This window comes from Triturus cristatus, chromosome 5_1, assembly GCF_964204655.1.
Source record: "Triturus cristatus chromosome 5_1, aTriCri1.1, whole genome shotgun sequence".
In the NCBI taxonomy this organism is placed as follows: domain Eukaryota; kingdom Metazoa; phylum Chordata; class Amphibia; order Caudata; family Salamandridae; genus Triturus; species Triturus cristatus.
In genome coordinates this window covers 564,615,759-564,629,995 of record NC_140587.1, presented here as the reverse complement: position 1 = coordinate 564,629,995, position 14,237 = coordinate 564,615,759, and the positions used below count along the sequence as shown (strand labels likewise).

The 14,237-nt window shown below is 46.9% G+C and overlaps 1 protein-coding gene across 8 annotated transcripts in view; it reads right to left on the bottom strand.

Annotated features, from left to right (window-relative positions):
* Positions 1–14,237, bottom strand: part of NCOA2 (nuclear receptor coactivator 2) — a 1,201,189-nt gene that overhangs the window by 285,914 nt on the left and 901,038 nt on the right. For all 8 annotated transcript variants that reach the window (XM_085605462.1, XM_085605466.1, XM_085605468.1 and 5 more), the window contains one exon: positions 1,795–1,960. In XM_085605462.1, the coding sequence (XP_085461588.1) occupies positions 1,795–1,960 (166 nt within the window). The remainder of the gene's footprint in view (positions 1–1,794; positions 1,961–14,237) is intronic.

Genomic DNA, 14,237 nt, shown 5'->3' with positions numbered 1-14,237 from the left:
TGTGTTTCGGTGCCGAGCCGTACAAAACCTTTTCTCGGTGCTGACCTTGGCCCGAGGGCAGAGGAAGGACTGGAGCCTTTTACTTTGACAAATGTTGGGATAGGGGGGTCAATTGCTCTTGTTCTTCCATGTCTGAGTCGGCTTCTGATACGGAGATGGGTTCCCCCTCTTCTTCGGCTCCCTGTGCGTGGAATTTTTCCTAGTCAAAATCTTCACTGAAGAGGCCTGTTGCGGAGCGGCTTTGTTGGTGCATTTCGCGACGTCTAGCCCGACGGTCATGGAGTGTCTTCTTGGATCGAAACGATCGTCACGCATCGCAGTCTTGTTCATCGTGTTCCGGGGATAGACAGATTGCATAATTCATGCAAGTCGTTGCGCGGAAACAGAATTTGAATGGAGTCCGTTCCATCGACTGCTAGCGACCCCGATGCGAGTAGGCCTAACGGCCCTCCACGAATCTTCAGACCGAAGACTTTAACTCGAAACGATAAGCAGAGAATGGGAAACGCGATTGAGAACAATACCATTGAGGGTAGTGGTTTGCGCGTCGAGGAGAACCCAAGAAACGGAGATGAACCGAAGCGCCGCAATTCACATCCAAACCCGATGGCGGAAAAAAACAATCGATGCCCATGCGCACTATCACCGAAAGGAGGAGTCACCTACCTCGTGACTGGAAAAGACTTCTTCGAAGAAAAATAAAGTGCAAACATCCGGATCCAACACTAGATGGCAGGCTATGCAAAGTATGTGATCTACAGCTCACATGCCTCGATCATAAGCTTTCACAGGGCAAGGGAAGATTAAGTGATTTCCTTAGAATCACATGATGTTGAGCCTCCCGCCAAGACTCGAAAGCCATAAAAAACATTGCGCACAAGGTTAACGAAAACCAAACAAAAGGAACATTTTAAATAAAGCTGTAAGAAAACAGTGGCAGAGGGAGAGGATCATTCAAATACAAATGTGCAGGCTGCAGGTTAAAACAAGCAATGATCGGGAGTCATGGTGGGGGAGGCAGCAGTAAAAAAAGGCAGCAGTAACAACTGTGGCATTAAGAAGAGGAGGGAGGAAGAATGCTATATTTGAATATAAGCAGCTAGGGCGCTGAGGCTAAACACAGACATGCAGTTAGAGCAGTAAACCAAGAAAAAAATAGTTCCCCAAAGAACAGATAAAGAACCATAGCGGAATGAGACAGTACAAAGATCCTGCTCTGTGGGAGGAACAGAAGAGAGAAAGGAGGGATAAAGAGGCAGGACTGACTACCAGCAAGCGGGGATTTGTAAGGACACTGACAGACAAATGAAAAGCAATGGCAAGAAAGGGGATGGACTTCAAGACCACACACAGATTACAGCAGGTCTCGAAGAGACAGCGCACAGCTGTCTAGCTGAACCTAAAACAAATGGTCTATACCTTATGATACATTCATGTATATGGCATTACGCAGAGGGCTGCCGAATCATCATGACACAAGCGTGGGTTATACAACATTGTTCTGGATTTTTTTGCCAGTGGTTTTTGCCACAACCTTTTGTTTTTTTCTTTCTGTCAGCAAAAAACAACGGCAAAGCCTAAAGGAGAGATTGATTGGCTTTGGCAATTTTTTTTATTATACTATGTCACCAGGATGTGAATAGCACATCTGCCTCTCGGAGCACTTTAGGCTGTCTGCAGTCTGCATTTGCGCTCAGTTCTGGATTTCTTTTGTAGCTTGCATTACAGAAAGTTTTTTTTGTCAGGAACGTTGTATGCCTCACATCAATTGCTAAAATCCATTCCAAAATGTACCTGGCTGACAAGTTCTGGTATTCCAAGAGCTCTATCAATTTCTTCAAGGCCATCAAAGGTCCTTAGAGCCATATAAAGCTGATCCAAGAGGGTCCCCTCGTCACTTGCTTGTTCCGAGACAGGGTGTGGACACATCAGCTCCTCTGGAGAACTGCCAAACTGTTGTCTGAAAAAGATGTAACATGCAATAAAGGTTTAGCCTTCAACATTCGAAACAGGATGATATATTTACAAACTGTAATGTCGGATAATGGATGAACACATCAGCTTCTCAGGAGAATTGCCAAACTGTTATCTGAAAAAGATGTAACCTGCAATAAAGGTTTAACTTTCAATATTCGAAAGAGGATGACATATTTACTAACTAATGTAGGATAATGGATGGCCAATATGTCTCAATCTGATATCTTCTCAGATTGCAGGTTCTTTTAAATCTTTACTGTTTTACTCTGAATTTACCGCCAAGTGTATTAAAAAAGAATGCATAGACAAATACATGATCTACTTCAAAATAGAGCAATATGGTATATAACTAAAAGTGCTGCTTTCTATAGTGCTCACATCAGAGAAGTCCTGTGATCCAAAAAATGAATATTTGTAAATGGCTACTAAAATGTGTAAATAAAGTAAGATTGGGTTTCATCTTATGTGTTGAATGTTGCTTTTTTGTTTCAGATCTTGTAGTTGTTGTTTACCTTTATTGGCTAGCCAGTCTTTTTGATTTCCTTTTCCGGCTTGCAACTAAATGTTTTACTTTTATAGACCTTGCCACTTTCCACACGTCTACCCAGGTAAATCACAAACAAACGCAAAAGCAAATTATCACAAAATAGAAGTGGTGAACCAGTAAACAATAATATATATTCAAAGTACTATTGTGAACACCTAGTGCTTACTTTATTTCTAAAGACCAACAGTGATTAAGACAAGTGAATGTTTAGGGGGATGGACTTCTATCACAGCACTACTGCTCTGAAGAGGGACTTTACAAGGAGCTTCTTTTAATTTAGGGACATATGAAAAGTATGGGGTGTACTGAAGAGTGGTTGTAAAGCCACATCAATTTTGGGGATACCGCTCCAGAACTACACCAACACAATCGTTTCCCATTTGTATTAGCAGATATTGACGATTAATGCTGTGGGAAACCTTTCTTGAGCCTTCGCCACACCATTCAAACGGAGGGCTACACTTTTCTTCAAGTACACAAGGTACTTTTGCCAAGTTACTGCTTTGGTAAGCAAGAACAGGATATATTTTTTCAAATTAAACTGTACTCTAGTTTTAAAGAGTAACATATTTGGCTTCCAGGATAACAGTCCAAAATGGCGGGCCCAAGTTGATCGGCTCCCAGCCCAATTGCTTTATTAATTCATAATCCTGCTGATTTGGAACAGAGCGTGCCACTGGCTGCCATTATTTGCCTTCGGCACACACTCAGTCTGTGAGGGTTCACTATCTTTTGTCTGGAAATTGGCCCTCTGCCCATTTGCTGTTATGCAGCCAACTGAGCCTGGGCTTGCTGCTGAGGAGCCCCACCCTGAGACCCAGAGTGGTGCTGGTGATGACGGATGTAAGGGGACCGCAAGCAGCATGGGCGCTGCCATGAAGACATTGTTGTGGCAAAGCTCTACATGTGGTGGGGGAAATGAAGGGGGCCCACATTGCAGAACATGGGGCAGCGGTGGCCCCAAGAAGTATCCGTAGCTCGGTCATCCTGGACAACTGACAGGGACAATGGCGACTGAACTCCTGGTGGCTAATAGGTGGCCAATTTGCTGACAAACTACGAGACGTCATCGAGGAATACTTTCTTTTTTTTTTAAAACAAACATTTCTTTAAAAGGTTTTATGAGTGAATATATAACAGTAAGACATCCAATTTCCACAAGTCCCTACATTAATTTTAACAACCACAATTTGACATGACATATACATTTATTCCCTTTGAGTCCTCCCACCCACACCATCCCATTACACAAGCAAAGCAAGGCAAATTATCAGAATACTAGTCCTTGTCCACCAACAGTTTACCATCCAAGCCCATTATGTGGCCATGCAATAATGCAAGATATTGGAGGCTATTACACCCATGACCTCAGGGAAGACCCCAGGCTCGAATGAATTCCCTGCAGAATACTTTTTAAAACAAATGCTAGCAAGCTGGAGGGAACATTAGGTGCTTTGTTTCAAGAAGCTCTCCAGATTAACATATGGTTTGCTGATTTATGAAAGACCACAATAGTAGCAATGCCTAAACCAAGGAAGCGAGTAACCAACTGCTCCTTTTATAGGCCCACACCATCAATAGTCACAGGGGCAAAAGATTTGCTGAGGTCCTATCAACTATACTTAAAGTAACACGCCCACTAATAGTGTGGGACCAAAATGGTTTTCTGCCTGACAAAGGGACCATACTTTGTACTAGATGATAGTAGACCTTGTAGACTTGAACAAAACATTTGATTCTGTCGCCTGATCACTCTTACACCAGCCCCTTGAAAGAATAAACTTTGGCCCCACGTTCCAGGCATATAAAAAATTGCTCTATTCCAATCCCTGGGCGTGCGCTCATGTAAACAGAAAGTTGTCCTGACCCTTTCCAACCGAAAGTAGAACCCGACAATGACACAACTTGTCCCCTCTACTTTTTATCCTTATAATGAAGCCCATTGCGACCTAGAATACTTAAGATGCAAAGCCGTGGGGCATTAATTTGGACCAAGAAATACAAGTTTGAATAGCTCAATATGCTGACAATGTCCTCTTATACATGCAAACACCTCACCTCTCCATTCCTAGACTTACACATCATTAAAATATATGGAGAGATTTGGGTTTGCAGATGAATTGGTGTAAATCATTTTGGTCCCCCTTACAAACAAAGAGGAATTTCGGACAATAGACATCACTAATCTTAAGATCATCCTGAGAAACTTTAAGTATTTAGGTATTCATATCTCCCGAGACCCAAAGGAAGGATTATGTTACTTGCCCTGTAAGCATCTGTTCTTGGCACGTAGAGCTGTAGATTGACATGCTTTGCATACTCCTGCCATCTAGTGTTGGATCTGGATGTTTGCAATCCAGTCCTTTCGGTGGTAGTGACCATGGTCATTGACTCCATTGTTAGATTGTTTTCCCGCAAGAGGGTGAGACTGGAGTAAGTAAGTGTAGTATTGAGATGTCCATGCGTGTATAATGTAAGTAATAGGAACTGCAACAACCATAGATATCCGGGGAGGAGGAAGGGTGCATGTGAATCTACAGCTCTATATGCCAAGAACAGATGCTTGCAGGGTAAGTAACAATCTGTTCGAGGCATGTGTGCTGTAGATACACACTGCATAGACTGCCGAGCAGTACTCTCCCAAAGCGGTGGCTAACAAGTGGGTGTTGCACCTGTCTGATGAGTGCTTTTAACATGTCCTACATTAGCTTGTTGATGTGCTAATACGTCCACACAATAATGTTTAGTAAATGTGTGTGGTGTGGACCATGCAGCTACCTTACATATGTCAGCTATGGGAATATTGCCTAAAAAGGTCATAGATGCTCCTATTTTGCATGTAGAATGTGCTCGTAGCTTTAGCATAGGAAGCTTGAATACATTTAACAATTCATCTAGAAATACCAGATTTATAGGTAGGTGTTTCCTTATGAGGTGGAGCAAAGGCAACAAAAAGTTGTTTCGCAAAAATCTTTTGTTCTATCAATATAATATAATAGTGCTCTTTTGACATCAAATGTATGTAGAGCTCATTTCTGCTATTGAATCAGGTTGAGGGAAGAAAACATGTAACAACTGGTTGATTAATATGAACAGCAGAGACCACTTTTGGAAGGAATTTGGGGTTTGTACGAAGAACCGCTCGATCTCTCTTAAGTTGGAAGAGCGGTTCTTCTATGGTTAGTGCATGTTGCTCACCAACACGTTTTAGAGAAGTGAAAGCAATTAGAAAGACAACCGCCCAAGAACGGAACTGTAATGTAAAATTGTGCAATGGTTCAAAACGTGGACCCAAAAGCATTGTGAGAAAAATGTTAAGGTTCCAGGCAGGTGCAGATGGTACTCTGGGTGGTATTATTCACGTAAGGCCTTCAAAAAGGCTTTAAGAACTGGAACTTTGAATAAGGATAATTGTTGTCCTGTTTTGAAGATAAGCAGCTACTGCTAAAAGATGTAGAACAATGGATGTGTAGCCGAGGCCTTTCCACTATAGATGCAAAAGATAACAAATATGTTGTATAGATGCATCTAGCGGGTCAATTTAGGTTATTTTTACAATGTGTCACAAACCTTTTCCACTTTGCTGTACAACATGCTCTCGTGGTAGGTTTTCTTGCTTCCTTAAGAATTGCCATACAATCTGGTGGTAGGTTTAGGTATCCAAATTCTATGATTTCAAGAGCCAAATTTGCTAAGTTGAGCTCCTTGGGGTCTGGATGTCTGAATTCTCCATGGTTCTTTGTGAGAAGGTTTGAAGCGAGGTGAAGCTTCTGGTGTGGAACTACTGACAGTTCTAGTAGTACATTGAACCATTGTTGACGAGCCCATGTGGGAGCCACTAGAATTAGCGTGAGATCTCTGCCCGAGCTTCCCAACCAGAAATGGAAGGAGAGGGAGAGGCGGAAAAGTGTAACCAAATATCCCTGACTAGTTTATCCATAGGGCATTGCCTCTGGTTAGAGGGTGTGGGAACCTGGAGGCGAAGTCTGGGCATTTTGAATTCTCAGCTGTGGCAGAGATTTATTTGTGGAACCCCCCATTTTTGGAAGTATAGAAGGAGAACTTGGGGGTGAAGTTCCCACTCGTGGACTTGTTGATGCATTTTGCCAAGGCAGTCAACAAAGTCGTTGTCTGTCCTTGGAATGTGTTCTGCTATAAGTTGGATTTTGTGATGGATCGCACAAAGCCAAATGGTCTGAGAGAGGTTTGACAGCGGTAGGGAGTGTTCCCACCCCAGCTTTTGTACAGAATACATTGTTGTCATGTTGTCTGTCCGGAGTAGGACAACTTTCCCTATCTGGTGAGGTAGAAATGCTTTCAACGCCAGATAAACTGTTTTTTGGTGGTCCAGAGACCATGAACTGTTAATTGTTGTAAATGTGAACCCCACCCTGTGAGAGATGCGCCTGTTGGTGAGCACGATCTATGGAATAGGGTTGATAAATGGCCGCCCTTTTGTTTGTTCCACCACTGCAGAAAGTGATGTGTACAGCTGTCTACCAACACTAAATCTTTTAGCTGACCATGTGATTGATTCCAGTGATTTGCTAAGCATTCTTGTAGAGGACCCATATTTGGTCTTGCATAAGGCACTATTGCAACGCATGACATTATCATCCCTAGTAATTGCATGAAGGTCCTGACTGGGAGATACTGGTTGTTTTGGAACTGCAGTAGCAGTGTTTGAAAATTGTGTCTGGGTGTATATTGAATATGCTACTTACCAGTATGCATCTGTTCTTGGCATGTAGGGCTGCTGACATTCATATCTGTGCATAGATCGCCGCCTAGTGTTGGGTCCGGATGTTTGCACGTTGTTGTCCTGGAAGAGTCTTCGAAGTATCCTTGGATAGGTGACTCCTCCCCTGGACTACAGTGCGCATGGGCATCCTCTCCATCCTCAGATTGTTTTTCGCCATTGTGGCAGTGATGGAGTAGATACAGAAAGTGATGACCATGCTAGCAGTAATTCTGAGAGCTGCAGCTGCGACAGGCGCCGGGGAGGAGGGAGGGCGATATGAATGTCAGCAGCCCTACATGCCAAGAACAGATGCATACTGGTAAGTAGCATATTCAGTTCGAGGCATGTGGGCTGCTGAATTCATATCTGTGCATAGAATACATAGCAGTGCCCTCTATTAGCGGCGGCTACCCGTGCCAGCTGCAGCGGTCTGAAAAAGTGTTTTGAGAACAGCCTGTCCTACAGCTGCCTGCTGTTTTGACTGCACATCTACGCAATAGTGTTTTGTAAATGTGTGTGTAGTGGACCATGTGGCTGCTCTGCATATATCATGCAGGGGAATATTTCCTAGGAAGGCCATGGAAGCCCCCAACTTACGTGTTGAGTGGGCTCGTGGTGGAATAGTTAATGTGCGTTTTGCCTTTTGATAACAGATTTGAATACACTTAACTATCCATGTGGCTATCCCTGCTTTGGAGATGGCGTTACCTTTGTGGTGTGGGGCAAAGGCAACGAACAGTTGTTTTGTCTTCCTGAATGGTTTAGTCCTGTCGATGTAGTACATGAGGGCCCTCCGTACATCTAGTGTATGTAGTGCCCTTTCTGCAACAGTTTGTGGGTTTTGGAAGAAAACGGGCAGTTCAATAGTCTGGTTCATGTGGAACTGCGATATTACCTTGGGCATGAACTTGGGGTTGGTACGTAGTACGACCCTGTTGGCGTGAACCTGAATAAATGGCTCTTGAACGGTTAGTGCCTGGAGTTCACTAACTCTTCTGAGGGAAGTGATCGCTACTAGGAAGGCCACTTTCCAGGTAAGGAATTGAATCTCGCATGAGTGTAGAGGTTCAAAGGGTGGACCCATCAGGCGTGTGAGGACCAAGTTGAGGTTCCACATTGGAGCCGGTGGGTGACTAGGTGGAATGACTCGTTTGAGCCCTTCCAAGAATGCTTTGATGGCAGGCACTCTGAATAGAGAGAGGTGCTGCCTGGTTTGCAGATAGGCTGATATTGCGGTCAAATGGACACGTATAGAGGTGTACGCCAGATTGCATCGATATAGGTGTAAGAGATAACAGATGATGTTTTGGATGGATGCGTCCAGCGGGTTGATGTCATTATTACCGCAATAAATGACGAACCTTTTCCATTTGGCTGCATAGCAAGCTCTGGTAGTGGGTCTCCTGGCCTCCTTGATGATGTCCATACAGTCAGGTGGCAGGTTGAGATAGCCAAACTCTAGGACTTCAGGAGCCAGATCGCCAGATTCAGCTGTTGCGGATCTGGGTGCTGAACCTCTCCATGGTTCTGCGTCAAATGCGCGGGTTTGATCCGCAGCCTTTGATGCGGCACCACGGAAAGTTCGAGGAAGGTGGTGTACCACGGCTGGCGTGCCCACGTGGGAGCAACTAGGACGAGTGTCAGGGAGTGTTGTCGGAGTTTGCGGGCCACTAGCGGTATCAATGGCACTGGGGGAAAAGCGTACGCAAATCTGCCGGACCAGTTCATCCATATCGCATTGCCCTGCGGATGTGGGAATCTGGCGGCGAAGCTTGGGCATTTTGCGTTTTCGCTTGTCGCGAATAGGTCTATCTCCGGATGACCCCACTGCTGAAAGTACGGTTGGAGTACTGATGGGTGTAACTCCCACTCGTGCATTTGGTGGCTGTGTCTGCTGAGCAGATCCGCCATCTGGTTGTCCTTGCCAGGGAGGTGTTCCGCCATGAGGAACATGTTCCTCTGAATGGCCCACTTCCACATGCTCTGAGCCAGATGAGACAGCTGTGGAGAGTGTGTGCCTCCCTGTTTCTGTATGTAGTACATTGCGGTCATGTTGTCCGTCCGGATCAACACGACCTTGTTGCATAGATGTACTTTGAATGCCTTCATGGCTAGGAAGATTGCCATCAATTCCAGAAGGTTGATGTGCAACTTCTTTTGTTGTGTTGTCCATAGTCCTTGCACTGTGTAGTGGAGTACATGAGCTCCCCATCCCTGGAGAGACGCGTCCGCTGTCAGTACTATTTGTGGGACAGGCTCTTGGAACGGTCGGCCCTTGCAAAGGTTTTGTGGATTCCACCAATGCAGAGAGTTGTATGCCCGACCGCTCACCAACACTAGGTCCTTTAACTGTCCTTGAGCCTGATTCCACTGACGTGCTAGGCACTTCCGAAGTGGGCGCATATGTAATCTCGCGTGCGGGACTATGAAGATGCAGGAGGCCATCATGCCTATCAACTGCATAAATACTCGCGCTGGAAGTGAGTGATTGGGTTTGAATTTGGAGATCAGCAGTTGTATGCTGTTGATCCTCACTAAGTTTGGCTGAGCTGTGGCCGCCAGAGTGTCTATAGTCGCACCTAGGTACTGTTGTACGTGTGCGGGCTGGAGATGGGACTTTGGATAATTCAGTGAGAATCCCAGACTGTGAAGAAGGTGAATGGTGCGGGACATGTGGCTTGCACATTGCTGGGCTGACTTCGCTTGAACGAGCCAGTCGTCTAGGTAGGGGTAGACGTGTATATGCTGCCTCCGTAGATGTGCTGCCACCGTAGCTAGGCACTTCGTGAAAACCCTGGGCGCTGTTGTCACGCCGAAGGGAAGGACTTTGAACTGATAGTGCTGCCCTTGAACAGTGAACCTGAGGTATTTTTTGTGTGAGGGGTGGATGGGTATGTGAAAGTACGCATCCTTGAGGTCCAGTGTGGCTAGGAAGTCTCCCTGCTTGAGAAGCGGAAGGACTTGCTGTAGAGTGAGCATATGAAAGTGCTCTGAAAGAATGTACTGGTTCAGGGGTCTCAGGTCCAATATAGGTCTGAGCGACCCGTCCTTTTTTGGAATTAAGAAGTAGAGGGAGTATACTCCCGCACCCTGCTCGTGGATGGGTACGACCTCTATAGCGCCTTTTAGAAGCATACTTTGCACTTCTTGCTGTAAGAGCGTTAAGTGCTCTGAGGACATAGGACGGTTTCTTGGTGGTATTGTGGGTGGAGTGGAGGTTAACTCCAGACAGTAACCGCATTTTATAATATCTTTGACCCACCTGTCCGTGGTGATGGAATTCCACGTGGACAGGAACCTTTGTAGCCTTCCCCCGACAGGTGTTATGTGGTCGGGAGGAAGGGAGAGGGCGTCACTGCTTGTTCTTGGGGGAGGACCTGGTGTTGCCGTAGCCGCGTCCTCTGCCCTTTGTGCTGGAGCCACGATATCCACCTCGGGTGTTTTTATCATAGGTGGTCTGTGTATTGCCTTTGTTATATGTTTGTTGTGACCCCTGTCCTCTACCTGCTCCCTTGTTTCCGGGGCGACGAAAGGAGCCGCTCCGAAAGGACTGAGTTTGTAGTGCGCCCATGGACTTTGCAGTGTCCGTATCCTTTTTTATCTTTTCGAGGGTGGTGTCAACCTCTGGCCCGAATAAATAGTCGGGGTTGACGGGCTGGTTCAGTATATTGTTTTGTACCTCAGGCTTGAATCCTGAGATCCGTAGCCAGGCATGTCGTCGCAACATGACGCTTGTGTTTATGGCTCTGGCAGCCGTGTCTGCAGCATCTAGTGCGCATTTGATGGAAGCGTTCGTTAGTAGCTGTCCTTCTCTGATGAGCATTTCAGCGCCTTCCTTGAACTGGTCAGGGAGATGTTGGAATATTTGCTCAAGTGTGTCATAGTGCGCTCTATCATAGCGAGCAAGGAGCGCCTGAGTGTTGGCTATGCGCCATATGTTGGCAGCTTGGGCGGCAACTCGCTTGCCAGAGGTTTCTAACACCTTGGACTCTTTGTCCGGGGGAGGAGCGTCACCTGTTGTTTGCGAGTGTGCCCTCTTGCGTGCATTCGCTACGACGATGGAGTCGAGTGGTAATTGTCCTCTGATGTAAGTAGGATCCCCAGGTGCTGATCTGTATTTTTTATCAATCCTGGGGTTTATCACTCGTGCCCTGGTGGGTTCTTTGAAAATGTCCTTGGCTGGTTTGAGGACCCCCTTCAACATTGGCAGAGTCTTTACATGTCTTTCTGAGGATGCAAAGGTGTCCATTAGAAAGTCATCTTCGATGGTATCAGAGTGAAGCTGCACCCCATGGTTATTGGCAGCACGTTCGATAAGAGCATTGAACGCCGCAGTATCCTCCGTAGGAGATGTCTTTGCCCCATAGAGTTGTGGGTCCTGTGCATCGAGAGGTGCACTGGGGTCTGCAGGGTCGCCCCAAGTTTGATCAGGGTCCTGCTGGTCATCAGGGTCCGTGTCTACATGGTAGGGGACTTGGTCAGCCATGTAGTCCTCCAATGCGTCTGTATCGGAGCGTGTGGGGGAGAACCGGTGTGGATCCTGGCAGGATGAATGGAAGGGTTCATAAAGGAGAGGTTCCGATTCTGCAGGCAACTTCCTTTTTAGTGGGATCCTGAAAGGGTCCAATGGCGGCTCCGAAGTTATCCTTCGGTCTTGGAGAATCATCCTGCCAGTGCCGGCGTCGATGATACGTGCCGGAGACGTCTCAGCAGGTGTGACCGTAGGTTGGGTGACCCTTGTCCTGAGTTGGAACATTTTCGGGATTGTTGACGGAGGCAAGCCGAAGGTAATGTTGGTCGGCACCGAAGAGGCTGCGGGAGCTCCGACCGAACCGGAGCCCGACGTGTCCTGGAGGACAGGTGTGGTTTTGCTGCCTTGCGTCGCACCAGGTCGTACTTGGGGCGCCTTCGAGGCTTTGGCACCGGCCAGGCTCGTAGAGGCGGCCGTAGATTTTTTCGGCGCCGGCGGGTCATCGAGTCGGGGTGAAGAGATCACCGTCGAAGTCTTCGATACCTGAGGCTTAGGTGTCGTCGAGGGAGCGATGTGAGACACAGCAGGCGGTACGGCCCTTGGTGTCGTCGGTGCCGGTAGCCGAGCAGGTTTGTCGGTGCCGATGGCTTTTTTCCGTTTGTCGACTCCAACGTCGCCCGCTTCAAGTTCGGCACCGAAGTCCCTCTTGGTGCGGTCGGTGCCGACGCGGTGCGCTGGCGTCGAAGGCCTCGATCCGACCAGCGCTACTTTCAGTTTCGGTTTCGGTGGAACCTGAGCAGCTTTCGGTTTCGGGGTAGGGAAACCAGCCTGTTTATGTAGTAATGGCTGCCGCTGAACGTCCGAGGCCGGGCCCGAGGGCGGGGCCGAAGAACTGCGGGATGGGTCTCGGGTAAGGCCCGAAGGCGATCCCTCGACCGGAGCCATAGGCTGTGGCACTGGTGTTTGAACGGTTTGAACAGGTAGGCCTTGTTCATCATTGGAGCTACTTTCTTCGGCCCCGAAGGCCTCCTCGTCGTCTCCTACCTCGGTGTCGTCTTCACCTCTGTGGAAGAGTGACTCGTCTTCCTCGTCCGATCCGGGTTCGTGTTCGGAAACGGGACTGGAGGGCAAGACTTCCAATTCTTCGACGTCTTCGGCCTCGCCGAAGATGTCTGTTGGGGCCGGTGCCGCGTGCTGCGCCTCGAGTCTCGCCGCTCGTCGATTCCGCAGAGTCTTCTTCGAGCGGAACCGGGCACAGGCCATGCATGTTGATTCGTCGTGGTCCGGCGAAAGGCATTTGTTGCACACCGGATGGACGTCGATGTGTGGGTACTTCGCATTGCATACCGGACACCTTTTGAATGGCGTCCTGGATTCCATCGTCGAAGTAGTCGATGGACAGGTAAATGCGAAAGCAGTCGGTGCTGAAAGTTAGTAAACTAACAAATTCTATCGAAACCCGATCGATAAACAGTACCGACGCGAACTAAAGGCCTTTTGGCCTCGAAAAAATATTTTCCTAACTTGAGCTAAGATAGCACATCCGAACCCAATGGCGGAAAAAAACAATCTGAGGATGGAGAGGATGCCCATGCGCACTGTAGTCCAGGGGAGGAGTCACCTATCCAAGGATACTTCGAAGACTCTTCCAGGACAACAACGTGCAAACATCCGGACCCAACACTAGGCGGCGATCTATGCACAGATATGAATTCAGCAGCCCACATGCCTCGAACTGGGAAATGCTAGAGCCATTCAATTGTTTAGAATAGCTCCTCCTTATGGTTGCAGTTGTGAAGGTTGAAGATGGGATTTTTGTGCATTGATTGTAAATCCCAACTGATGTGGAAGGTTCACGGTAGTTTTAGTGTATTATTAACACTTGAGATTTGTGTTGGCTTTTATGAGTCAATAAGTCTAGGTATGGAAAGACATGAATTTGCTGTCTTTGTAGATGAGCTGCTACTACTGTAAGGAATTTGGTGAGCATCCTGGGTGCAGTTGTAGCTTTGAATGGGAGTACTTTGAACTGGTAATACTTTTGTCCTATTAAAAATCTGGGGTATTTGCGATGTGCTGGGTGAAAGGGAATGTGAAAATATGCATCCTTTAAGTCCAGTGTTGACATAATGTCACCTTGTTGCAAAAGCGGAAGCACCGGTTGAAGTGTGACCATATAGGAATGTTCTGATAATATGTGTAGGTTTAATGGCCTGAGATCGAAGATTGGCCTTAATGAACCGTCCTTTTTGGGAATTAGGAATTAGAGTAAGTACACCCCTGATCCTTGATGCTGTAGTGGAACAGGTTCTATATGTTGGAAGAGCTTGTACTTCTTGTTTGAGCAGATGTTGGTGCTGTAACGAGATTGTGAGTGCAAGTTGGAATATTGGGAGGGTTGCTTGTGAACTCCAGGCAAAAACCATGTTGCATAATGTCCAATACCCATTTATCGGATGTTATTGATTGCCAAATGGGAAGAAACTGTAGCAGTATTCACC